The sequence below is a fragment of the Lynx canadensis genome, chromosome A3 (genome assembly GCF_007474595.2).
Source record: "Lynx canadensis isolate LIC74 chromosome A3, mLynCan4.pri.v2, whole genome shotgun sequence".
In the NCBI taxonomy this organism is placed as follows: domain Eukaryota; kingdom Metazoa; phylum Chordata; class Mammalia; order Carnivora; family Felidae; genus Lynx; species Lynx canadensis.
Window position 1 is genome coordinate 18,501,112 of NC_044305.1, and position 26,793 is coordinate 18,527,904.

Consider the following 26,793-nt stretch of genomic DNA (forward strand, 5'->3'; position numbering starts at 1 on the left):
ACCCGTGTGCCCCGCGGGTGGGCGCCGTTCCTGGAGCGAGGGGGCGGCCCGCGCCAGGGCGGGCCCCAGGGGTCCGGCTCTGCTTCCCTGTCTTGCACGCGGGCGACGGTGGTGGACGGGTGCGTTCGGGGGCCTCCCCAGGGCGCGACTGCCCGCGCCCCTGCCACCCCGGGGTTGCTCCCTTCTTAACCTCTCGCTTGCAGGCGGCCCCTCGGGCGTCAGCTCGGAGCCAGGGCGGGGGGCTGGCGGCGGAGAGGGGGCCGGCGGAGGCGAGCGACGCGGCCCCAAGTTTATGCTAATCCGCGCAGAGCCCGCCTCCCGCCTCCCCTCCGCGGCCCCAGCCGCGAGCAGTGCCGGCCACTCGGCGGGACGCAGCCGCTGCGCAGCGCCAGGCGGCCGGGCCAGCGAGCTCCGGGGGCCGCGGGCGGCGGCGGCGGCGGGACCCGGGCGGGCGGGCGAGCGGCGGGGCGGCGGGCGGACGCCGGGCGGGGGCCCCGCGCGGGGCCAGGTGGAGAGCCGCGGGCCGCGATGGGCCGCCGCCTGCCGGTGTGGCTGTGCGCCGTCGCGGCGCTGCTCTCGGGGGCGCAGGCCAAGGGCACCCCGCTCCTCGCGCGGCCCGCGCCGCCCGGTGCCCCCCGCTACAGCCTCTACACGACGGGATGGCGCCCGCGGCTGCGCCCGGGGCCGCACAAGTAAGCGCGGGCCGCGGCCGGGCGGGAAGCGGGAGGGATGGGGCCCCGGCGGCGCTCCCACCTGCCCGGACCGCGCGCAGGAGAGGGGGGATCCGGGCTCCCGAGGCCGAGCCCCTGCCCCGGCGGGCGCCCCCACGCTCCGGGAGGCTGCGGGGCTGGCGAAGAAAAATAAGCCGAGGGGGCCTGGCGCGGCGGCTGGGACCTGGCAGTGCCCGCGGAAACCTTTCCAGCGAAGTAACATTTTCCAGCTGCGCTGTGTGCAAACTCCCGGCGCAAGCGGACCAGGTGGAGGGAGCGGAGAGAGGACGGTGGACGCGAGGCATACGCGGGAATCCCCCACGCCCCCACCCGCGCCGCGCCCCCCTTCTCTCCCCTGCCCCGCCAGGTAGGAGATGGAGCCCAGCGCCCTGCAGCCCGCCCCCTCCGGCGGTTAGCCTGACCCCGGGCACCCCTTGGGAACCCCCAGCGTGTTTGGACCACAGAACTGATGGGGGCGCCTGGGTCCCGGGCCTGTGTTGTGGCTCCAGAGGCCAATAGCAGTGCACGGGTGGTTGGCTTAGCCAGGCAGCCACTCCCCACCCCTTGTAACCTGTGAGGCTGGCTCCTGCCTCACCCCTGCCTCAGCTTCTGGTCTTCAGTAGCCAGTGGCTTGGGAACTGGCCCCAGTCAGATGAGTTAGGGGCTCTACCTGGGATGCTGGCTGAATTGTATTGTAGGAGAGTGCTCAGCCCATAGCTCAGTGGGCCTGGCACATCAGAGCTGGCTTCCTGGAGGAGGCAGTACCAGAAGTGATCAGAGACTGAGAAACCCGGAGCAAAGGCAGGGGCTAGAAACTACGAGGTGGCATGTATTTCCCCAGGAGTCAGGGAAGGAAGGAGGAGAAGTGTGGTCTCAAAGGCACAGAGGCACTAAGTTGAGATCTCAGAAGGATGGAATGCCAAGATAAGGAGTTGAGAGCCAGTGAAGGAGTTGGAGGAGGGTGAGAATACAGCAAGGCTCTTGTTGGGGAATCCAGGTAAGGAGGGCAGAGGCCAGACCACAGGAAAGGCAGCCCCTGGTTCACTACAGTGCTTACCCCAGTGACCAACCCACTGGGAAGTCTGGGATCTGACTGACCAGCAGTGGGTCCAGACCCCAGGCCAGGGCCCTGGCCTCCAGGAACAAAGAACAGAGACAGAAGAGAGATGGGAATCTAGTCCCCTGGGGAGACCTACAGATAGGGAGGGGGGTCTAGGAGCCTCAGTGGGCCTGGCTCAGGCCAGATACTGCAAGGATGTTGTTCCCTTACAGGGCCCTCTGCGCCTACGTGGTGCACAGGAACGTGACCTGTATCCTACAGGAGGGAGCAGACAGCTATGTGAAGGCTGAGTACCGGCAGTGTGGATGGGGGCCCAAGTGCCCCGGGACAGTCATGTGAGTGCACCCCCATGCCACCCACTCAGGACTGCTGGGCACAAGCCCCAGGCCTGCCTTCCCCCCAAGAGCGGCAGCCAGCTCCACAAGGGGCTGTACCTCCTTGGACTGCAAAGAGCCCATTACCCCAGCTCCCACACAGGCTGGCTAGGGGACGGGGGGGGCGGGGAGGAGACAGAGGCAGGTTCAGGTTAGGGCCCACAGAGGGACCAAGGGAGGATTCCTAAAAGAGACACAGAACTAGGCAAGGAAGAAGCCGCAGAGGCAAAGAGGGTTGGAGGTGAACAGAAAAGGCAGAGGCTCACACTGACAATGGTTGATGCCAAAGGGGCCCCAGGAAGACCCAAGAAGGGCTGTGGTGACTGTAGAAAAGGAAGGCCAAGGGTGAGGGGATGGAGGCCAGGTTGCCAGGGCCTGGGCCGGACAGGCGGGGTTGTGTGAGGATATGTAGGACGGTGCACAGGTGTGATGCACACAGGTCTATACTTGGAGAGGTTTAAGTGCATGTCTGAAAACAAACCCACTTGCTCCAGTGTGTCAGTGGGTAGACAGGCACGTGGCTGAGCAGGCGAGGGAGGGGCCCTGGCGAGCTCTGCCCTGCACCCCTGGGCCTTCCCTTCTGTGCTCAGAATCCAAGGTGCCATCCACCAGCCTGGGTGGCCAGAGCTGAGTTCCCAGAACAGGCTACAGAGGAGCAGACAGAACTGAGGGGACAGATGGGAGCCGAGAGCAGCCCCTGCACACTGGGAAGGGCTGTGCACCCCAGCTCCAGGACAGTACCCATCCCACCCCACCCCACGGGGGAGGGGTTGAGATTGTGCCAGAATTCTTCCCGGTATCGCCAAAGCCAGAGTGGAATTTCTCATGGCAGCATGAGCTCAAGGGGATCCAAAATGGTCTTGGGGACACTGGGGCTAAGTCCCTGCTAGTGTTCTCCCCAAGCAAACAGGATGGGATGGGACTTCACCTGCACCTGCTCCTTAACCCTTCTCTGAAGCCCTGAAAGGCCCGCCTCCACCCCAACTGCCCTGTCACAGAATACACAGAAAAGGGAGGCTTTGATGGTGGTGTAGAGGTGGGGAGATAATTAGATCTTAAGCCAGGAGGCAGGAGCCTCAGCCCACAGGTACAGGGCAGCGCCCTCTCCCCCTGTCTGGCCCAGGTACCGCACAGTGCTCAGACCCAGATACAAGGTTGGCTACAAGACAGTGACGGACCTCACCTGGCGGTGCTGCCCTGGCCTCACTGGAGAAGGCTGCCCCGAGCACCTCACCGACCATGGGGCCTCCCCAGCCCAGCCAGAGCCTCAGCCCCAGATTCCCTCGGGGCAGCTGGGCCCAGGGTCCCAGCCCCCTTCTTCTAGCAGAGCGGTCCCCAGCCCCTATGGTGAGTCTGCCTGGAGGAGACCCTACCAGGTGATCAGGTTTTTTTGGAGCGGCGGGGAGGGGATTGAGCCAGGTAGGCTGAGCTCTGGCAGGGCTGGGGAGGGTGCATCTCATGCTGGGCTTGAGGGAGAGCTCCCAGAGCCCCTCCCAAAGCTGAGAGAGCTATGCCCAGTGGGAAGGTGCGCTTAGAACAGAAAATCTCTCAGGTGGCCTGGCTACAGGACAAGCTGAGGGAGGCAGGCCAGCGATGCCCCTGGGGTTCTCTCTTCCAGGAAGAAAAGGTCCAGGGCTGTTTGGTGAGCGGCTAGAACGCCTGGAGGGTGATGTCCAGCGCCTGGCACAAGCATATGGTACCCTCAGTGGCCTGGTGGCCAGCCATGAAGACCCCAACAGGATGACCAGTGGTCCCAGGGCTCCTGCCACCCCTGTGGGCTTCGGGATCGTCTCTGAGGGGTTTGTGAAGCCCAGAGACAGAGCTGGAGGGCCACTCACACCCCCCCTGGATGAGATCTTGAGCAAGGTGACAGAGGTGAGCAACACGCTCCGGACCAAGGTGCAGCTGCTGGACAAGGTGCACGGGCTGGCCCTGGGTCACGAGGCTCACCTACAGCGGCTGCGGGAGGCCCCTCCGTCTCCACTCACCTCCCTGACGCTTCTGGATGAGTACGTGGACCGACGGCTGCACCGACTCTGGGGGAGCCTACTGGATGGCTTCGAACAGAAGCTGCAAGGTGTCCAGAGTTCCTGCGACCTGCGGGTGCAGGAGGTGCGGCAGCAGTGTGAGGAGGGTCAGGCAGCCAGCCAGAGGCTGCACCAGAGCCTGGATGGCCGGGAGCTGGCCCTGCGCCGGGAGCTGTCACAGCTCGGGTCGAGGCTGCAGGGGCTGAGCATGGCCGGAGGGGGCGGCTGCTGTGGCCGGCTGGCTTTGATCAGCGCCCGTGTGGACAACCTCGAGAGGAACCTACAGGCTGTCACTGAGGCCCAGAGGGGCCATGGCCCCCTCACCAGGGATGAGCTGGAGCGGCTCTCTGCTGCCATGCTCGAGGGGGGTGCGGACCGGCTGCTGGAGGGCCTGGAGACCCTCAATGGGACGGAAGGCGGAGCGAGAGGCTGCTGCCTGGGGGGGGAGGATGGGGGATGGGACGTGGGCAGCTTCAGGACCCTGCTGGAAGAGCGAGTGCAGAGCCTAGAGGAGCGCCTGGTGACGCTGGCTGGGGAGCTGAGCCATGACAGCGACCCACCGGGCAGGTCGGCCCGGCCCCGGGTGCAGACGGAGCTGGCGGTGCTGGAACAGCGGCTGGTTTCACTGGAGTCCTCGTGCACTCCCAGCACCACCTCGGCCATCCTGGACACCCTTGCGGCAGAGGTGAAGGCCTGGCAGAGCCGGAGCGAGGCCCTCCTACACCAGGTGGCCAGCCACGCAGCCCTGCTCCGGCAGCTCAACGGCACCGTGGCTGAGGTCCAGGAGCAGCTGGCAGAAGCAACGGGCAGCTCACTCCAAGGCGAGATCACCCTTCTCAAGGTCAATCTGAACTCTGTGAGCAAGTCGCTCACGGGCCTCAGCGACTCCGTCAGCCGGTATTCCGATGCCTTCCTGGAGGCCAACTCCTCCCTGGACGAGCGAGAGCGCAAGGTGGAGGCTGAGGTGCACGCCATCCAGGAACAGGTCAGCAGCCAGGGCTCTCGGCTTCAGGCCGGCCACAGGCAGGTCCTGAGCCTGCGGGGGGAGCTGGAGCGACTCAAGGCCGGCGTGGCCGATGTGGCGGGCGGGCTGAGCCGCTGCCAGCACACAGCCCAGGACCTGCGGCACGTGCTGGGCCGCTTCGACCAGAGGGTGGCGCAGGTGGAGGGTGCCTGCGGGAGGCTGGGCCTACTGGCTGCCCACAGGGAGGGCCTGTGGGGCTACGTGGACCAGCTGAATCGCACACTGGCTCAGCATGCGCAGGACATCGCCCGCCTCCGGGATGACCTCCTGTACTGCCGGGCCCAGCTGGCGGAGCAGGCACGGCCCCGGCAAGCTGACTAGGCAGGCCAGATGGGACCCGCCCCTGGACCCCGCTGACCCTGGGGATGTCCCTCCAGAGCCCAGCCTTGCCCAGCAGTGCCTCCCAGCCCCCCCTGGCCAGCATGGATGCCACTTCAGAGGCCACAGAAGGAATAGCCTTGGTCCAGCTCCATATGACTGTCCCAGCCACCAAAATCCACACTCAGTGCTGTACCAACTGGACAATTCAACATCGTGGTCAAGGCAAGGACGTCATGCCTGAAGGCCAGGGTGGACCTAGTTGACCTCACAATCCAGTCTGCAAATTGTCCCTCTTCAGACACACCACGGTCAGCACCTGTACAAAGACCCGCAGGTCTGGTCACAGACAGTGACCTGTCCACATCTCCCTTTGTCCCCAGGCCATAGCCCCCAGCCTGTGGGGGCTTCTGGTTCCCTTGTCCCCTTGGCTTCTCTCCCTTGCTGTCTGGGCTCAGTTTCTGCAGGAAGATGGTGCCCACTGGCACTGTCCTCACACCCGGCAGCTTCGTGGATATGGTTTCTGAAACTAAGGACCAGAGGTTTCCACCGGCCCTGGTCCTTCGGAGCAGAACAGAAACACAAAGACTCAGTTCTCTTTATTTCTTTTGACCCTCCCCTCAGGTGAGGGCTTAGGCAGCTGTAGATTCCCTGAGAAAAAGGACAGGGTCCAGGCTCTGTTTAGAGACCCCACCCCAATTTATCCTTTTCCTTTTCTTTCCCAAAAATGCTTCAGGGCCTCTGGTCCCCACACCCTCCCCTCCTTTCCATATGGGAGAATATCCTGCCCACCCCCCACCCGCCCAGGTTAGAGCCTCTCTTCATAGAATAGCCCTCATATATGTCATGGCCTGAATGAGGCCAGACTCTGAACAGGAGGCCACAGGAGAGGAAGGCCTCCAAGCCCTGTTTCCAGCATCCCGGCAAAACCCCAGCCTCTGCTGGATGTTCACTAAATGGTGAGAAATTCAGGTACGACACCATCACGGGACAACCTGAAAACACAGTGTTCATCCAGCCTGCAGAGTTCCCAGAGACCCTGATGCCCATCTCTGCTGAGGTTCCTGGCCTCAGTTCCCCCACAGCAGCCCAGGGCTTTCTGTGCTGTGTTGCAGGTCCCTATAGCCCTGCCTTCTGGTTTCTTCCTTCCACTGTGGTGCTGTTGGGGGGGGGGGGTGGGGCAGGCCTGGATTAAAGCTTTTAACCCATCTAAAGGTATTTTCTTCCCCAAGGACAGCAGGCTGGAAGGCTGCACTGCTGGGGAGCCAGCCCCACTTCCTAAAGTTCCTCATCCCCGTACGAGCTTGCTCGGCAGCTCTGTGGGCACTGAGTTGACCAGCAAAGTCTAGGGAGGGTTGGCAGGTCACTGCCATTGGCCCTGGCAGGTTTGGGGGCTGTGTCCTTAGGGGAGGTACTCAGGGGAACAAGGGCAGCAGCTGGGTACGGGCCAGGCCAAGTGGGAGTCACACTCCCTCAGCCCTCGCACTGCCTGGGAATCCTCGTTCCTTGATGTCTGAGCATCCTGGCTTGGGGTGTGCTGAGATACCGGCGTGCCAGGGAGAGTGGTGAGGTCTGGCTCAAGAGCTGTGGGAAGGGGCCGGGGTTATGGAGGAATCGGGCTTCAGAGGCTATGATCCATGCTGTGCAGAGGGCACTCAACCCCTCCCCACTGCTGCCGCCAGCCATTTCCGTGCCTACAGGTCTCAAGCCTCCCGGGACCTCCCTCTTCTCCCTGTCCTATCAGGAGTTGGGACAACATACCAGGGTTACAGGGACAGAGATGTCAAGGGCATGGAGAATCCTGTGAGGGCCCGGGTGACAGTCATTTAATTGCTACAGGCCAGGGCTGTGCTGAGGCCTGGAGCAGCTGCCCCCCACCTCCTGCAGCTCAGCTGGCAAAGGCAGGAGACAGGACAGGGAGGAGGGGGGTTCTCTGTGGCTACTAACCAGCCTTCAGCCCCCCTCCTCCCGTTCAGTGGACTGGCCCCGTGGTACCCAGCTTCCAGTGTCCCGATCCCTGGGACACCCACTCCCTGGAACACCTGGCCAGGGAGGAGGGGGCAGCCGGGGCAGGGTCAGGCCAGGGCATCAAAGTCCACAGCAACCAGGGGCTCCCGCCAGTAGCAGAAGTTGCTGTATTCAGGGTGGGCCAGGTCTGTGCTGGGGCCACGGGCCACGGGCGGGAAGAGGAGCTCGACCACCTCGCCGAGCCGTTCGTACCTGTGGGCAGAACAGGGTCAGCGCCAAGAGCCTGAGCTGCCACCAGGCCCCAGCCCCCATCATGTCGGGCAAACATTGCATCCTGCCTGGGAGCCCTGGGTGGAACCGGGGCCCAGGGAGAAGCTAGGGCATGGGGACTTGCGGCATGGGGGTGCATGGCAGGGTTTGGCCTCACGTGGATTTGTGGTTCTTCATGAGCTCCTGGATGAGCTCTCCCCGGGGGTTGACTGTGAAGATTCGAGATGTAGGTAGGCCCACCTGCCGGTAGGCGATGACATCCTGTGGGGGACAAAGGAGGGGCCTGTGGGCTGGGAGATAAGATAGGGAGAAGGTGGCCCTGCCCCTGGGGAGGTGACACACTCACGTTGGGCCTGTTCCCAAAGGCAGCATAGAAGGGCTGTCCGTGGGGCAGGAACAGCTGCTGGATATCACTCAGGCAGGCGATTTTGAACACCTCTGGTTTCTTCTCAATCACCTCCCTGGGGCAGCCAGGGCCATGAGCAGGAAGGGGAGCAATTGGAGGATGGCAGGGTCAGGTGCCGCGAGGTCTGACTCAACCGACACCCGAGCCTGCCCCCCCCAACAAGAGCCTGTGGGCTTGTGTCCTATAGGGGTGGTTACCTGTGGAGGGCGGAGAAGAGGCTGCTGGGAGACAGCAGGAGGGGGCCCTCAGGGAGGCCGCAGCCCCGCTCGCTCACCCACTGCAGGTAGCCCTTGGTGAGGCCCGCCATGCCGATAGCCCGTGCCGAGCAGTACAGGAACTTGTACCCATTTCTGGGGTGGGGGACAGGAGAGGCACAGAGTCGTCAGAGACCAGCCATTCCCTGCCCCACCCTCTTGGCTTCGGCCAGCTCAGCTCAACCCCGGGGCTCTGGCCTTCAGACCCAGAGGCCTTTGCAGGGAGGGGACTTAGGAAGAACGGCTGACAGAGGTGGCCTCAGCTGCTGTCCCACATAGGAGGGGCACGGACAGCATCCTGAGGCCCAGGTGGAGTGGGATGAACAAAGGTTTGAGCAAGTCTGTAGGCTTCTCTACAGCACAAAGACCAGCAGTTAGACTCAGACGCCAGGAGACCGGTCTTTCACAGGAGAATGGGAGACCAGCCAGTAGGTTACTGTGCTCCAGGGACATGCCTGGGGCTTATTCCCTCGTGGGCCCTCCTGGTCCCCAAGCCTGGCTTCCTGGGGCAAAGGCCATAGTGGCCTAAGACATCCTGTCATTCCCTCCCTAGGGCCCTTCCCCAGCCCAGGCACTCACAGGTGGATTTTGTGGTAGAGACTGGTGATGCCCTGGTGTGTCCAGTCTTTCCCTAGCTGGGGCAGAATGTGACCCAGAGCATCCGACCTAGAGCCACAGAAGAAGGGTCACTCCGAGGCAGCCCCATGTAGCCCTCGTGTGCCACAGCCCCCAGTGCCCAGGATGGTGCACTGCAGGTAGAGGGCCTTTCTTGATGTCCCCCTTCCCCCGGCACAGAGGAGGCCAGTCCCAGGCCCTCCCTCTCTCCCCTGGCCAACCAGGCCTCACTTGGTAATGGTCCCGTCGATGTCCGAGATGACCACCTTGTCGTCCCATTTCCACAAGTAGATGGTGGCCCTGCAGCGGCAGGTGCCCTGGTACTGGGTGGTCACACTGAAGACCACATCATTGGCACCTTCTTGCAGGTTCAGGCGCCGCTGGGGCCGGGCAAAGGGAGGAAGCTGTGATGTGCCCCAGCCTGGTGTGTCCCCCTTCCCTACCCCAAACCGTGCCCTGTGAACCCCACAGGCTTCTCATGCTCCTCTTCCTCCCAGCTCAGAGAACCTGCCTGAATTCATCAGAGACAGCCACATGCACACACGTGCACACAGGCAGAGGGTAACCTTGGGCAGTTAGGCGGTACGAGAGTGCTGGTTGGGGTCTGCACCGGCAGGCACGGGAGCCCTAACCTCCCTTCCTGCCCCTTTAGGATGAAGCTCACAGACAAAGCCTGGCCCGTGGCTCCCACCCAGGTTTCTCAGGTCGGCCCTAAGGCTAGCATTGCTCCTGGTGGGGAGACACCCCACTCCGTAGAAGGGACCTCCTGGGGATCCTCACAGGTACTTGTGACATCCCCCCAAAGAGAGATCTAGCCCTGTGCTTGGTCCCTAGGGCAGCTCTCAGCCATAGCCGGTGACCAAGGCTATTGGACCCTGGCTGACCCCAAGGTGGGTGTCACACAAGGGTACCACACAGATGGTAGCTGCTCTGTACCAGGTTGGCCCTCCTGGGCCCCTCCCTGACAGAGCCACACTCAGGGGCCAGTTACTGAGCTCAAAGGCAGGACTCAGGGGCAGAGACTATCAAAATCTGAGGGGCTGTCATCAGCCTTCAATTCCTTCAGAGTGGCCTCTAAGAGAGACCCACAACCCACCGCGGGTAGATATTTTAAGATGACGTAGAGAACACTTTTCCAATGAGGGCATCCAGCAAAGACATGGGTTGGCACATGAAGAAGTGAGCCCCCTGACCCTGAAGGTATTCAAGCAGAGGCTCTTAGGGAGGCTGCCAAGAGGATGGATTCTGGGCTTTTAAATTCCTTGGAGCCTAATTATCTCAGCCCCACCCACCCCCACCTGGACACACCAACGCGCACACTCACGATCTGGCTGGAGGAGAGGCGGAGGGACTTCCTGTAGGTAGGAGGGTAGGCTGGAGGCGAGGGTGGCAGGGAGGGGACCTCGAGGATCACAGGGCTCTCTGGGGCGTCATCCTCACTACTCGGCACATCAGTCTTCGCCCTGCAGGCAGCCCGGCTCTCAGGCCTCTGTCCTCTGCCAAGGCCCTGCACTCCCAGCAGATGCTTACCCCTTGGCCCAGGCCACAAGGAACCTGGGGCTTATCACTGCCCCTCCAGAGACCACTCAGGGGATCAGAAACCTCTCCTTCTAGGTGCCACCCATTTGGAGAGGGGTAGCAGAATTAAGGGTGCAGGTCGGCAGTATATGCCCAGAAAGGGGCCAGGGCTCCCGACCCTTAGTGCATGGCCAAGCTAGCCTTGGAGATCGTTACCTGAAAGACCCAGGTGTGTGTCTTAGAGTTTATTCCCAATCCCACCTGCTTTGGCTTCAGCAGACCCTCCCCTGGTCATCACTCATACCCAAGCTGAGGTGTTGTAGTCACTTGTGAAGAAGGCAAGGTCAGCCGGCCCCTGGCAAAGAGGGGAAGGCCCCACCCCTCCCACCCTTCCTTAAGACAGTAATCCTTGTCTGGGTCAGGAGTCTGGGCACCCGTTCCAGCTCCACCGGTACCCAGCTGTGGAAATTTTGGTGCAGCTCTAGGCCTCAGTTTTCCCATGTGTGAAATGGGGCTATTTCTCAAGAAAAAGAAAGGGTGTAGAAGCGACTGGGTAGTGACAAACAACCATCACTGGCGGAGGGCTGCTGGCGCCACCGCTGCCCCCACAGGGATCATCCCCAGGCTCAGCTCCAGCTGCAGAGTGCCAGCTAAGAGATCCAACTCACCCCTGCTGCTCCTGGGCTGTGCTTTTCTCTGCCTGGGCACTGCACTGTGGGAAGAACATACACCTAGTAAACCCCGCCTCCACACTGTGCCGACCACCCCCTTGACCATGATCACTCACCTCCTCAGCCGGGAAGTCCCTGCGTCGCCAGGAAAACCACCACCGTCCACCTTTCCGGGGCATCTTCTCCTTCTCCAGTTTGTCCACAGTGCTCTGTGGGCAGATAAAGTCCATGGCATTTTTTTTCCTGCACCACCAAACCTACTTTTCATTGCCCTTGGGGCCCCCATGAACCCAGAGTCTAGGGCTGACCCTAGAGCAAGGTGCTGTCAACATCTGGAGGCTGTGGAAGCATCCTCACCTCCATCCTTGGCTTCCAAACAGTGACTCATGTAGCTGAGCACAGGAGACCAAGGGCCATTCCTGCCAATCCCCACTCTACTCCAGCTCTGACCCCCTAGCTCTTGCCCAGGCTTGGCCTGGCCTCCAGATCCTATGGGCCAGTACTGCTACTAGAGCAGCTGAAGGCAGTGCTTTGACGTTTCTCAGGATCTAGTACTCTCTGCATGATGCCACCAAGTGACAGCTGCAAGAACAATCCATAGCCAGTACTCCCCTCAACCTCCAAGACCAACATAGGCAACCCCAAAGGTCAGTGACTCTATCCCATGGATGGCCCCCCTCTCTGTGTTACCACGATTGTCTGGTGGGAGAACATGACCTTGGGAAGATGCTCATTAGATGTGTGCTAGGTAGCCCCAGGGAGAGGCCAGGAGAGCCGGGGCCAAGACCCTCCCAGGAGACTTATCAGCTTCCTACAAACAGAATGGTGAACCCAAGTCAGGAGGACATGACCTGGAGGTGGGTCAGCCAGGGTACCCCCTTGAGCTGGAAACAGACTGGGGTTGTCTCCCAGAGGCCTCAGGTGGTGGGTCTGTCTGAGGACAGTGAGGAGAACCAAGCAGGAGAGTGGCCCTCCTCCTTCCCATAGGCTCTGGTCCTAGCTCAGACCCAGAGCCAGCCAAAGGGTGGAGCCGAGTGTCACGAAAGGGAGGCACCTGCTGTCAACATCTGGTTAGTGATGTTCTTGGGCAAGTCTAACTGATCTGGGAACCATGGGCCAGATTAGGGCAGGGCCCTGTACCACTTCCAGTGGCATAGGAGAGGCAGGGGCAGGTCAGAGAGTGGAAGTTCTGGGAGGGACTGAAGAGACTGGGTTCCTTCCCACATCTGAGCATCACCACATGCTGTTCCCCTCCCCTCGTCTGCTTATAGATTACTCATCCTTTGGATCTCTACCCAGGAGGCACTCACTGAGCAAACTCCCACTTTAGCCTCTCAAAGCACCCCAGCCTCACTCCCAATACTCACGGTTGAATTTTACATTCATCTGGCTGAGTCTTTGACTACTGTCTTTCTGGGAGGGCATGACTGGCTCCGGCCTGTGCCTGGCACACAGTACGTGCTCAAAAAACGCGCAGAGTAGGTGCTCAACAAATGCGTGCCAATAAAGCAAGCAAGTGCCCACAGTCCAGCCTGGAGACATTGCCAGGGCAAGGTAAGGAGTGGGCCCTCTGTCTGCCAAGCCTCATCTCTTAGATCTAAAAGCCTCCTGTTGGGGCGCCTGGGTGGCGCAGTCGGTTAAGCGTCCGACTTCAGCCAGGTCACGATCTCGCGGTCCGGGAGTTCGAGCCCCGCGTCAGGCTCTGGGCTGATGGCTCAGGGCCTGGAGCCTGTTTCCCATTCTGTGTCTCCCTCTCTCTCTGCCCCTCCCCCGTTCATGCTCTGTCTCTCTCTGTCCCAAAAATAAATAAACGTTGAAAAAAAAAAATTTAAAAAAAATAAAAAAATAAAAGCCTCCTGTTGAAGGTTGTCATCCCCCTCTGGTTTGCCCTGAGCTCCTTTGGAGTACAGTGTCCCCTTGCCAGGATTCAGCCATGCCAGGAAGCCAGGGAAGGGTGGGGCTCTGTCCACACGTCATGGGGTGAAGCTTCGGGGGACTCAGCACCCCCTCTCAGAGTGGTCTTGTAGCCGGTCAGCCCCAGACCCATCTCTGCCCACTGTCCGCTTCTTGGCCATAACCCTCTACCCTCAGCAGGCCCGCTGGTGCTCTAACCATTACCTTGGGCAAGTTCTTCTGGAAGGCTTGCAGGGAGAGGATCATGGGGGCAGCAACAGCCCAGTTATAATGTCTGGAGAGACAGAAGGAGGAGTCAGGGCTGCAGCAGCCACAGGGTGGTGGCGGGCAGCGGGGCTCTGGGGCTGCCAGGGTCTCAGCCTTGGTACTCACTTCTCATTGATTTTCACCACCAGGTTCGGGTGCTCAAGGAGGCCAGGGTTTTGGACGAGGTCCTCGTAGGAGACTATGTGCTGGTTGAATTTCTCTGGGCACAGAGGCAGAGGGTAAGGAATGAGGCTGACACATTTGAACGGGACCATCAGGCCCCGTTCTACCATCTACACTCTATCATCAGGCCTCCTGCATTTTGGGTGTGATACTTAGCAGGGCTTCTCCCTACCTGTGGTTTTTGCATCTGCTGTGCCCACCCCAGGTATTTGCCATCCTGGATTCACAGGATAAATCACAGCTTAGCCTTAAGTGTTTGCTTCACAGGGTCTTGGGAACGCCCTGCCCTCGCTGGCCGCATGGGGCTCCACAGGGCAGAGAACAGCAAGGCCTCAGCCTAGCCTCACACCATGGCCGCCTGCTACTCTGGGGGCCACCCTGCCCTCCCCCGTCCCCTGGGCTCAGTGCCAATCCTTGGAAGGGTTCAGGCCATGGTCAGACATACCCCGGGAGATGTCCCGGCTGTCAGCTAGTCCACCACAGAGGGAAAGCACTATCATGTCCAAAGTGGGTTCTGGCTCCTGTTCAGGGTTGGGGTCCCCCAGAGGCTTCTGGCTGTTGGGTTCACTCCACCTTCTGGGCCCCAGTCCACAGTCACTGGGGGCAAAGAAGCCAATAGTGATGTAAATACAAGGAGGCTGTGAGGAGGGGCCCACCCCTCCAGGCCCTTGCTGGCCAACCCCTGGGCTCACCGGCCCCAATCCCAAGACACCCTGGAAACCAGAACGCAGGCACCTCTGGGGGAAGTAAAGGGCTGCATTCTCAGAATCCAGAGAGGGCAAGTCGTCCAGATAGATGTCACTGGGGCCCAGGTGCTGGCTTCTCTTCACGGAGCCTGAGGGCAGAGGGGACACCTATAGACTTGACATGTGCTTAGTAGCGTGAACAATGTGTCTGGTCTCTGAACGCCCTAAAGCAGCGCCGTCTGGTAGGACTTTTGGGGACGATAGAAATGTCTCGCGTCTACGGGTCCAATACGGTAACTGCTAGCCACATCCCTGTATTAGCACACTGAAAATGTGGTGTGACGGAGAAACAGAATTTTAAATGCGATTTAATTGTAATTAAATTTTACAGAGCCATAGATAGCCAGCAACTACTGATCTGGCGGTGAGTCCTAGTGCCTTCCCACACTCGTAGGATAAACCCCAGCTCCTGCGCCAAGGATCCAGCATCTGCTTCTTCCTTCCCCACCCCCGCCTTGCTCAAGACATACCAGCTGCCTCCGTTCCTGGGCGCACAGCCTCCCTCCCACTTCATGGCCTTGACACATGCTCTTTCCTCTGCCTAGAATTCTCTTCCCTTGATCCTTATTTGGCTGGGTCTTTATTGTTGGAGTCTCCGCTCACGCATCACCCACTCAGAGAGGCCTTCCCCGACCACATGATTTAAACAGCCTCTGTCCCAACCAATGATTCTGTCCTGCGCCACCCACGACGTGCTCTTCCTGTTCACACGTGCTTTGTCTATCTGCCTCGCTGGGCTGTGAGCCCGTGAGCGCTGGTGCCAAGCACAGTGCCTGGCACACAGTAGGTGCTCAAAACATGCTTGAAGTACCAGAGTCCAGCCAGTGGGTAACATGAGGCCAGGAAAAGCCTGGGAGAGGTCCAGCCATTACTCACCTTTCCTGCTAGAGACCCCCTCAGGCTGCCTGGTGGGAAGTGGGCCCTCCAGGGCGGCCCAGCTCCATGATTTCGAGGGAGGAGGGAGGCCTGGATCCCTTCGGCTCTGAGTCTTGGTTTTCTTTCTCTCAGGGGTGGGGAGAGGGGGACCCACCAGAGCAGGAGGCTCCGTGTCAGTAGGAGGAAGGTCAGCACCAGCCCCTGTCTGCAGGATTAGGGGCCCCGAAGGGTCCACACCAGCCACAGGAGCAGAGGGGGTGCCGGGCTCTCCCTGAAGAGGTGGAGCTGCCCTGACACCACCATCAGCGATCTTCGAGCACTCGGGCCATTCTGCTTTGGCCACCTTCAATCAAACAAATGGGGGCGGGGGGTGTAAACCAGTGCAGGCCCTGCCTCCCAAACCCCAAAAGGCCTTGGGGGTCCCGGGTATCAGTCACTCCACTTCTGACCCACAGGGACTGCAGAAAGGCAGGCTCGGGAGGCTGACACGGAGGAACTCACCTTGGGCAGCCTCCCCCAGGCCCACTGTATGTGGGACTCAGCTCGCAGGGGGCTGGGCTCGGGGGTCCGCAGCTCCAGCTCTGAGTCGCTCTTTGGGGATGTCATTAGCACACCCGGCAAGAGGCTGCCAGAAACAAGAACTTAGAGACCCTCGAGCCAGCCTACCGCCCACCGCTGCCCACCCTAGCCTGGGGAAAAAAAAATATTTGTGATACGTATTCATGCCTATGTTTGGATCCAGAATGTATAAATATATGAAAAACTCCTACAAACCAACAATAATGAGGCAGTCTAGTAAAAAAAAAAAAAATGGGCAAAGACTTGAATAAATGCTTAGCAAAGGAGATTCAGAAATGGCTGATGAACACATTCAATGTGTTCTATATCATTCATTAGGAAAATGTAAATGAAAGCCACTCTAAGACCTTGGCCTTGAGTCCCTGCCTGCAGGCCTCCTAGACTCTCACCTGGCCTGGGGGCACCACTCGCCATCAGAGTAGGGGTAGAAGTCTTTGGCTTGCGGTGAGGACTCCCCTTCGGATTCGACACTGCTGAGGGGTCACAAGGAAATAAATGGTCACTGACAAGGACAGGGTACCCACGGAAGGGCATGGGAGCCTGGGTGGCAGGGGTTTGGGGAGGTAAAGCCCAGAGAAATCAAGGCCCTTGCCCAGGGTCACACAGCATCAGCAAAGGAAAAGGTGCCTGAACCCTGGTTGGTATCCCCACACCCTTGGCCACCCTGGTCCCCACACACCCTGGGGGCTCCAGCCTTGGCTTTTCCAGTAGAGACAGTTCACTCTCAGCGCCTGTCTCCAGCTCCTCAGAACTGGAATTGGCTGCCACCGTGTCCTCCTTCCGCCTGGGTTTCCTCCTGCGACGCCTCTTCTTCCGCCCCGTGGAGGCCACCCCCTCAGTGATGGCTTCAGGCTCACTGTCTGTGCTCAGCTGGGAGTCTGAGGGGAACCCAGACAGGTCCCCACAAGGGATGGGTGATGTGCATAGGCGGGGAGGCACGTGTTCCTGTGGAGCAGACCAGGGGCTATAGCCTGGGGGGCCACCCTAACCACTCAATCATTCTGAGCCCTGCCTGAGTCCCAAGGCCCTGGAGTGAGCTCATTTGGGGTCAGGAAAACAGGCATGGAGGCTGGCCAGAGGCAGCAGCAGCAAGGCCTTGCAAACACCACTGGCATCCGAGCTCCCTGACAGAGACAGAGAGCAGCCCCAATCCCAGGGGTTGCATGTACCCCAGGAAGTTCGTGGCGGGCCAGGTGCTACATGAACCACACTGTCCAGCTAGAAACCTGGACACTGGCTACTCATTCTCTGACCACACCTGCTTTTCCTTTAAGACTCAGCCAGGCATCACCTCCTCCAGGAAGTTTACCCTGACTACCCCCAGCCCCTGTTCCAACTCCCTTCATTATAATGACTATGTAGTTCCATCATCTGTTGTTTATACATCTGTCTCCTAGGCTAGTCTGGGAAGCTTCTTTGGAGACAGGGATCACCCCTCATCCGAGTCCACTGCACAGTGTCCGGCATAGAGTAGGGGCTCAGTTGAAGTTTGTGAAGCTCAAACTGTTTAAACACCTCCGCTGGCTTGTGTTGGGCTCTGTCCCCCTTCTGCAAACACGCCTCTGCTCAGCTCTCACCCACACACTTCTATGTTCTAACTGCATCGAGCCAGCACCAGATCCAGAACCACGCATCTCATGCTCACCAGCCCCCCAGCCAGTTCCTCAGCACTCCCTTCCTTTCCAAGCTTCCCTGGGAAGCCCTCCTTTCCACCCTCCAGGGGCCCAGCTCAGGCGTCCTCTTCTGAGAAACCTCCCTCAACTTTCCCCGGGAAGGAAATCAACCCTTGCTGCCCCCCTCCCAATTCTACCCAGGCTCCAACAGCATGCCTCGAGTGCCAGCCCTAACCAGTCCCCCTGCATCAGGCTCTTGCTGCTGGGGTATTCCCAGGGGTGGGGTCGGTGACCGGTCCCAAGGGCCCAGCCAGAGGGGGCACTAGTGAAGTTGCAGGTGCCACGAGGCGCTTACATCATCGCTCTCCAGCTCCTGGACAAAGAAGGCCTCCCCGCTGTCTCCCAGCTTCATGTGCAAGTCCACGGGCTCCCCGTTGATCTCAATGTCTACCTGTAACGAGGCATGATAGCACACAGTCCCCACCATTCTCCCTTACCCCCACCTTCTAGTCTACTGTCCTGCCTGCCTCCATGGAGCACTGCACTCGCTGGAACTTCAGCCCCACCCCACCCCAGACCCTGGCTGCTCCCCACCCTGAGGGTCTCTGCTCAAGTTCCCCTTCTCAGAGAGGCTGTGCTGAACTCTCCATGCCCCTCCCCCACCATTTCCCCGTTCTCTGGGCTTTGTTGCACATATAACCGTCTCAGTATTCTTGTGTCTCCCGTGGTTTCTAACTCTTCTCTCTGCCACACCCCATTAGAACAAGTCATGACCCATCCTGTCGCTGCTGCTGCTGTTTCCCCAACCCCCAGGATAGTGCCAGAGCACTTGCTGACTACATACACGTACCATAGTCCGAATGACCATTTTCTAAGCGCTGAATGGAGAGTTTTATCGGGACTCTCCCATTTAACCTTCCAGCAACCCTGTGCAGTAGCTCCTATCACTACCCCTACATTATAGATGAGGAAATTGAGGCTCGGGGGTGTTAAGTAATATACTGGGAAGTGGCCGAGGGAGGCTGTCTGTGAGCCAGGAAGGCTGGGTCCACAACCCAAGCTCTTAACCACCTCGCTACCTACTGTCCCCTACAAGCTTACACTTTTCTGTTAGGATTCTGGCAAGTCCCCAGTGGCTCCAATGCAAAAGGGATGTGGACCCACCAAACCTCTTTTCATACTCCCGACCTCAGTGCTAACTAAAAATCTGTCACGTTCGCCGGGGCCCAGAGAAGACAGCACAGCTTTCCTAAGAGAGAGAAGCTAACCTTTGAGTGTCACCTTCGACAGTGTCATCAGCTCCTATGTCATGCTCCAAAATCACCCCTCCAGCACCAGGTAGAGCAGAGTGTGTTCATTTGCATGGGTGAAAAGACTTACCAAGAAAACCCACGTAAGTTCTCAGTGAGCTAGAGCCAGGTGTGATGGCCCCAGTACCAGGGACTGCCCCGCTGTGCTGCCTCCACAGGAAAACGGGAACCCTCTTGGACTCAAATCCCCAGACTGACCCAAAACTTTCAAAGAAAATGCGAAAGAACGGAAGCTTGTCCCATGGACAGATCCCCACCTGAGGGAGGCCTCGGTCCTCTCCTGGGGCTGCAGTGGCTGTCCTGGCTTTAAGAGCCCACCCTACAGTGGCCCCTGGCCGGCCAGCACTCACCACCTTCTCTCGCGACCGCAGGACACCCAGCTTGCCGAAACGCACGTGGAAGGGTGAACATCGGAAGGAGCCGTCCACCTGCTTCACCACCAGCACATCGATGCCACCACTCAGTGTGGCCGGGTTCAGGCCCCGGTATATCTCCTTCACTGTCCCAAACACCGTCTCTGCCAGCTGCCCCACGTAGTTCATGGCTGGTGCTGGCAAAGGGAGGGGGTGCTGGGGCAAAGGTCAGGTCCACCTCCCTCTGCAGGGAGTCTCTGCAGCCTGACCCCCCAGGTCCCCAGACTTACAGTGCGTTGCCCTCGGAGTGCCTTTGCAGATGGGCAACAGTTGTGGGACGGGAGGTATGTCTGTAAGTGTGGGCTCTAGTCTTGGCTTGCCCACCACCTGCTTGTGAGACCCTTGGGCAGCTGCCTTCCTTCTCCAAGTGCCAATCTCCACATCTGTCAAATGAGAGCACCAGGTAAGGCGATCTGGGGAGGCTTGCGTCTCGAAATGCCATGAGTAATGATAATGACCATGGTTTTCAGTGGTAGGGCTCATTTCAACTTCACAACAACCTGCGAGGCTGGCCAAGCGGGTGTCATTACTGCTGTTTACAGACAAGCCACCTGAGGCTTAGAGGTGGAGTGATTTGCCCAGGACCTCACAACTAGTAAGGAGAGGAGCCAGGACTCAAACCCAGGCCTGTTTGGCTGCAGAACCCTCAGTGTGAACCACTGGGTTGACCCAACTGTGGGAATAAGGGGAGGCAGCCTCATGATATATCAGGCCCAGGGCCCTGCTGGGTAATGGGTGACAGCCCTAAAGACTGATATCTTCCCAGGAAGTAAGGAGGAGAGAGTCTTTGTTCTTCCATCTGGGAAATGGGTTCATCTGTCTTGCTGCCTCCTGGTCTTAGGAGTTGGAAGGGGCCTTGCTGGGCCATCATGGCTGACTTGTGGAGAACCAGAGGTAGGGTGCAGCAGGTACCTAAGGCTCTGCCCAGCTCTATTCCTGGGGTCAGAGGCTTGAAGGAGGGCATCCCCTATAGCTGGGGGTAGAGTAAGCTCTCGGTTTATGGCCTCAAATACCAAACTCCTTCCCAGTCTCCCTGGAACGGGTCCACAGTCTGATCCCAGTGTCTCTAGGCCATGGGTATCAAGCCTGACCCCCATTTCTGAGACCCTCATTCAGCTGGTCAGGCCCTGAGACCCACATTCAGGCCTTGGGCTCGTCCCTGAACCCATCAAAGCTGCCCCTCCTTCCCCCAGCCAGACCGGTCCCTCCAGCTTTCCCACACCAGGCAGAGCTGGGTAAGCCAGAAGCAGAAGGCTGTGGCAGCCATGGAGAAGAGCCAGGGCCATAATGAGAGCTGCTTCCATGCTGGCATGGTGCCCGCCCTGCCAGCATCAGCTCATTGCCCCTTCCCTGCTGGCCAGGTCAATGGCCTAGTGCCCTTCTGGCTGCCAGGATCCAGGCCATCCCACCTCCACAGGGCACTCCCATCTCTCAGACCCTGCATCAGAACCCCTGGCGGATGACCCGCCATGCAAGACCACTCCTCAAAGAAGTTAAGTGACTTATCCAAACTCTATTCGGCTAACAGCCCATAGATGGGGGGAAGGGAGTAATGATTTGTGTCCTGGTTTCCTGACTCCATACCATGGTTCCTTCCACTCCACAGTCCTCAAACCACAGCCACAGCTGTCTGCAGGGGGTGCAGCCCCGCCCCAGCCCACCTCTGCACAACCCTGCAATGCCTTGCCACTCAAAATGTGGCTCATGGCCCAACAGCGTCAGCATCACCTGGGGGGTGGGGTGCTTGTTAGAAACGCAGAGCTTCACAAACATAAGATACAATTAGAATTGCTAAAATGAAAACCTGGGATAAAATGAAGATTTTTGATCCCCAAAATGGCACTCAAATTTAATAAATATTTTATCTGCAAAGCACCTACTATGTGCTAGGTGAAAATTCCCACTTTGGTTCCTCCCTACCACATCAAATTCTGTGAATGAAAGGTCTAGGAAGACAGACAAGGACAGACATGTGATGGGCAGGGCTCTAGGCCACTGTGCCCAAGAAAAGCAGAGAGGACTTCAGAAGTTTCCAGGAACAAGGCAGCAAGCATGGGAGGGGCAGACTAGGAGTGGGGGCAAAGGTCTGCCCAGGTGGAGGCTCAGGCCTGAGCTATCTGTCCTGCTAGGGGCAAAAGAGCTGGGCTGGAGAAATAATGACAGGTCCAGCTTACCTATCACAGAGTTTCTCAATTTCAGCACGACTGCCATTAGAGGCTGAATAATTCTTTGCTTTGGGGGGATTGTAGGATGTTTAGCAACACTCCTGGTCTCTACCCACAGATACTAGTATCACCCCACCTCCAGTTGTGACAACCGAATTGTCTCCAAACATTGTCACACGTCCTCTGGGGAACAGAATTGCCCCTGGTAGAGAGCCACTGATGTAGGAGAAAGAGCTTAACAGCAGAGATGGCACCCAAGGGGCACTGGGTCCTACTCTGATCCTGCCACAGGGTATCCTCACGCAAGTGACTTGCTAGCCTGTTTCCCCTTTATGAAACAAGGCCTCAATTTTTCAAACCCTTCTCAGCCAACAATTCATTCCTCCCACTGTCCACCCCCCACACACACACAGATGCCCCCCGCATTTGTCTGCTTAGCATTCAGGGGGACTCCTGTGAGCCAAGCCCTACACCCATCTCTGAAGGCATCTCTGTTCCCCCAGGACCCAGCTCTGCCTCCTTGGTCTTCTCCATATGAAGAGCTCTGCTCAGCTCCCTTATACCTCCCTTCACCCCAAACTAGTATGTCTATAATCAAACACTTCACTTCCCCCCGGGGACCCAGGTCAGCTGAATTCCTCTCAGGACTTATGCGAGTCCCTTCCTCCCGAGCCCTCTGAATTCTATTCCCCAATCTCCTGCTCCTCCTGCTGTCCTTGGTCAAGGCTTTACTACCAGATGCCCAGATCCTGGGTGGCAACAGGACGTTGTGGGTAAGGTACCAGACTACCAGACTGTTTGGGTTCTAATTCTCTCCCTGACATTTACTAGCTGCGACCTTAGACAAATCACTTCACTTCTCCGAGCTTTGGTTTCAGCCTCTGAAATGGGCATAAGGGATGTGTAATTAATGAGATAATTCAGGTAAAGCACTAGCATGCAATAAATGCCCATATGTGTCACCTATCAACAGTAGTATCTTTTCTGGCATCATGACAGCCCCAGTCACCAGGCTGGTCCTTAGGGCACACTACAGGTCAGACTCCAATGCCCTGCCCTGCCCTGCCCATCCTTGAGAGGTTAGACTTCTTTACATAGCATTCGAGGCCCTGCATGTTGGTGGCCCACCAATTGCAAAGTGAGCAGGTGGGCTCTGGGCAGGCTTCGCAGGATGCCCAAGCTTCAGAGTCCACTCTGGGAACACCCACAGGCCTCCTAGGCCAGCACACAACTCCACCACAGGGAAGCCAGAACGAACTGCCCTGGGGCTGAGCTCTCGGCCTTTCTAGACTCCCAGATTTGGGAAGGGTTGGGAGACACCTCTTCACCCAGGACCAGAAGAAGCAGAAGGATAAGTGTTCCTATAGTCCTAGAAGGGAGAAAGCTGCACCCCTGGATCCCCAACAGCCTTCACAGCTACGCCAGCTGACTCGCCCAGTCTGCAGGCACGGGACACTCAGTAGCAGAGAGGGTGGGCGATCTCCCCAAGGTCACACAGTCAGGCTGGGGTGGAGCTGCGCCAGCCTCCTCTGAGAGGTTTTGGCATCTTATCTCCTGATCCCACATTCTGGATGTCCGGGGTCCCGCAACGGCTGGGCCAGGGAGACAGACGAAGTGAGAGCGGCTCCTCCACGCCTGAGCTACCCTCTGAAGACTGGAGATGGACTCAGGCCCGCGGACAGGAAGGAACGAGGGTCAGATGGCACGACAGAAGGGAGGGGCAGGGCAGGGGTGGGGGGGGTACTTCTTCTCAGGCCGGGGTCAGGCCCTACCTGGGGAGCTGCCCACTGGACCTCCGGGACCCCGAACCGCAGTCTCTGCCCGAGTGCACAGGGTAAGTGTCCTCGACCCCGCACTCAGTTGGAGCTTCCGTCTCCTCCAGGACCGGGTGAGATCCCGGCTCCGCCCCTTCCACGAGCCAAGGCCAGTGTCTGCAGGCCCCAGTCCGTCCAGGCTCCACCCCGCAAAAAGACCCCGCCTCCGCCCAGTCCCCACGCCCAAGGGCGCCCTTTCACCTATAGAGGCTGGGCGGGCCGGACTTCAGGCCCCGCCCCGCGCAGGCTCCACCCCGGCCCCGCCCCGCTCCCTACAGCGGCTGGATGGGACGTCCCGGTGGCCCCCACCTGCCCCACAGCCAGGAGCAGCGGAAAAGCGGGGACTTTCGAATCCGGCAGACTTAGGCCCTCCTGGCTTTGCTTGGTGTATGACCTTGGGTAAGTTTTCCCCAGTCTGAGTCTGTTTTCTGTTTGGCAAAGCGGATAGCCACCTCGTGTGATTTCCGAGATTACATGAAACGACTTTGTGGGGCACTTGGCCCTCACACGTTCCCTCTTCAGGGGCAGCTTTCCCTGACCGTCCCGACACATCCCGTAGACTGGACAGGAGCCTCGCATCATAAGCTCACATAGCCCACGGCTGTAACTTCATATTTGTTTGAATGACTGTTTGATTTTTGTCCGTCTCCTCATTTGAAGCTGAACTTTGTGAGAGCAGGTCGCGTTCATCCTTACACCCCAGCGCCCAGTTCAGTGCCTGACATACAGCGGGAGCTCAATAGATGCCCGCTCTCCTTCATGCCACCCATCTGACGCACCGGTGGAGCGTCAATACTGCTATCGGCCAGCAGAGGGCAGGCGGTGACCAGCCTTTTCGCCCTGCTGCCCTTCCTCTCAGCCGGCAGGCCGGGCTGGAGCGGGACAGGTGAGCCCAGGTGCGCGCACGTCTGAAGAATCGGCGGGCCCGCGAGCCAAAGGCGAGGAGTCGGGCTAGGACACGGGTTTTCTTTCCCCTCGGATCTGTGGCCTGTCCTCGATCAAAGGCCTTTCAGACAAACCGTGTGGATGTACGGCTCCTGCAAAAAAGATGCGCTAGGAATCAGGAGGTGAGGGAGTTGGCTGTGAAGAGCGAGGGCACCGAGACGCTTGGAGGAGTGGGGTGCATTGTAAAGAGCCAGGCTTAGAGGGTCCCGGGTGGTGGGGAGTGAGAGGTGGCCGCCATTGTTCTGTGACCCAAGATGACAGGACCTGGGTGGGGTGACTGTCTCCAGTTGTCCTCACTATAGCAAAGCCATTTAGTGTCAGTCCTAAACCCAAACCATGTCTGGTTTGTATCTCAAAAGAGCCCTGTTGGGAGCAGAGGTGTCTCAAGCTGGCCAGAGGGCAGCGCTGCCTCCAACATATCTGTGGAAGCATTATACGTAACTATTATATTTAACAGTGAAATCGTGGAAACATAAGAATCCCACAAGGGAGCCTGGGAGGAAAGGAAAGGTCCAAGGTGATGGCTACTGATGCCATAGTTACTGTACCTCTTTGAGCCTCAATTCCTCATCTGCAAAATGGAGATAAAACCTACCTTGCAGGATTGTGTTGTGAGGATTAAGCAGGACGAACTCAGTCAGTGGGTCTCAACTTTGGCTGTGCATTGAGAGCACCATACCCCGGGGAAAATACTGATGCCTGGGGTACTGGGATCACCTGGGAAATCTTCAGGTGATGGCACTGTGCAGCCAAGGCTGAGAACTCCTGAGCTTTAGCACAAAGGGCACACACTAGGCATTCAAAAATGTGTATCACGTTAAAAAAAAAAAATGGAGCACATATTGTTTTCATTGTTCCTCTTTAGTGAAGAAATAAATTGACATAAAGGTTGTTGCAGTAATTGGATTTCCAACAGGCTTGTTTCCGGAACTATGAATCATCGGGATTTGGTGATCATGGGGGTGGGGGAGACAGAGGCAGCCGCTGGTAATATGACTTATCCCAACGTCCAACAGAACTGAATGAAGCAGGGACCACCCTGTTCTAGCTTGCAGTTTATAGAACTATTTCCAAGGCACGCTCTGAGCATGCAAGCACCCTGGGCTCTTGTGTTTGTTCATGTCTGGGGTTGAGGACAGGGGCTGTTTTCTCCTCTCCCTGGGTACCCTCACCAGGCAGCCCTATGCCAGTGGCAACTGTTTGACTTTTAAGTAACCCACAAGTGCACGTGGCACCTCCCTCTTTATGGGACTTGGTAACTTTAGGTGCTTCAATAAATTATAGACCCAATGATTATTTACTGTGCCTCACGACTTTTTTGCTGGGTGAACCCGGCGTGAAGTGGGAGGACCTGTTCACCTAGGCCTGTGGCTGTGACCACTTGTTATGACAGCCAGACTGAGCCTGGAACAGCTCCTCAGTCACTCCTGGTGGCCTGGTGGCCTCATTGAAAATGGGGAGGGAGGCAGAGAACCTGTGGCTGGCTCCCTCCAGCATGGAGTCCTGGGGCTTGGGGGCTAGGGAGTTGATGTCTCGCTAGGATTATTTGATTTAGCAAATAAGAATAAAGAACACCAGTTAAATTTGAAGCTCAGATAAATAACAAAAGTTTTTTTAGTATAAGTATGTCCCATGCAATTTGGGATATACTTATAGTAAAAAAAAAATCATTATTTATCTGAACTTCAAATTTAACTGGATAGCCTTCATTTTTATTTGCTAAATCTAGCAGCTCTATGCCTGGCCAAACAGCCAAGGAAAAGCCAGCACAGGGAATTTGCTGCTGCCCCTCCTGCTCAATGTTGCTACATTCAGCTTCCACCTGTCACTGCCCTGCTCCAGAACTGTGCATGGTTCCCAGCTGCTTCCCTGCTTCCATAGCACAACCTTGACTCCCTGGCTGCTGTGCTGGGCCTTGCTCTTCTGCCAGCCCAGCTGCCGTGCTTGGACCCTTACCCACCTCTTCTGTTCATGTTTCCCCTGATGGCATGTGTCCTTCCCACTCCCAGTAGCAATTGCAAACACTTAGTGACTACCTCCTGGGTACAGGCCCCATGCTTAGTTCTTCATCTGCATAATCTCATTTCGTTCTCATAAAACCTCATACGGCATATGGACAGTAGTTATCCTATTTTACTGATGAAGAAACTGATGCCCTAACAGTGATTCTTTTTGGTTTTTTAATGTTTATTTATTTTGAAAGAGAGAGAAAGAGCACGTGCACACGTGCGGGGGATGGGCAGAGAGAGAGAGAAATCCCAAGTAGGCTCAGCCCCACGTGGGGCTCAACCTCATGAACCGTAAAATCGTGACCTGAGCGGAAATCAAGAGTTGGTTAAGGCAGCTTAACCAACTGAGCCGCCCAGGCACCCCGGCCCTAACAGTGATTCTTAAACCTGGTTCCTGTGTCAGCAGCAGCAGCCCCTGAGAGATGTTTAGAAATGCAAACTCTCAGCCTCTGCTCCACACTTAGGAATCAAAATCTCTGGGGGTGGGGCCCAGTCACCTGTATTTTAATAAGACACCCCTCCCCCCCTTCAGTGTTTCTGATTCACACTCTAGTTTGAGACCTACTGCTCTAACAGGTGAAGTGACCACAGGAGTTTGTCACCAGGCAGAGGTCTAGGGGATCGCAGAGGACTCCCAGGCAGGATGTTTGTGATCTCACTGAGCACCATACCTAGGCCAGGCACTAGAGATGCTGCAGCGACCCCACAGTCTTGAGGGGGGTGGGGGGGGGTGGGTAGAAGAGAAAGAATAGACAGGTAGTCCGG

At 58.1% G+C, this 26,793-nt stretch overlaps 2 protein-coding genes across 3 annotated transcripts; one reads left to right on the plus strand and one right to left on the minus strand.

Moving 5' to 3' along the window:
* The first annotated feature begins 528 nt into the window (after positions 1-528).
* On the plus strand, positions 529-5,516 carry EMILIN3 (elastin microfibril interfacer 3). Its single transcript, XM_030309587.1, has 4 exons — positions 529-692; positions 1,983-2,105; positions 3,268-3,491; positions 3,763-5,516. Exons 1-4 carry the CDS (start codon positions 529-531, stop codon positions 5,514-5,516), a joined length of 2,265 nt encoding a protein of 754 aa, XP_030165447.1.
* Positions 5,517-5,545: 29 nt separating this feature from the next.
* Positions 5,546-23,154, minus strand: LPIN3 (lipin 3). Of its 2 annotated transcripts, XM_030309589.1 has the most exons (21): positions 23,033-23,154; positions 19,326-19,478; positions 19,033-19,232; positions 17,728-17,823; positions 16,439-16,704; positions 16,149-16,232; positions 15,682-15,805; positions 15,181-15,523; positions 14,294-14,393; positions 14,004-14,155; positions 13,502-13,595; positions 13,334-13,403; positions 11,332-11,424; positions 11,213-11,256; positions 10,351-10,489; positions 9,258-9,406; positions 8,991-9,077; positions 8,355-8,507; positions 8,098-8,212; positions 7,909-8,012; positions 5,546-7,733 (listed from the first exon to the last, which is right to left on the minus strand). In XM_030309589.1, the coding sequence occupies exons 3-21, from the start codon at positions 19,222-19,224 to the stop codon at positions 7,589-7,591; spliced, it is 2,550 nt and encodes an 849-aa protein (XP_030165449.1). In that variant the 5' UTR covers positions 19,225-19,232; positions 19,326-19,478; positions 23,033-23,154; the 3' UTR covers positions 5,546-7,588. The 2 variants fall into 2 exon arrangements, with proteins under 2 accessions (XP_030165449.1, XP_030165448.1); XM_030309588.1 differs by lacking the exon at positions 23,033-23,154 and having other exon boundaries at positions 16,149-16,229; positions 19,326-19,412.
* Between the last annotated feature and the right edge of the window lie 3,639 nt (positions 23,155-26,793).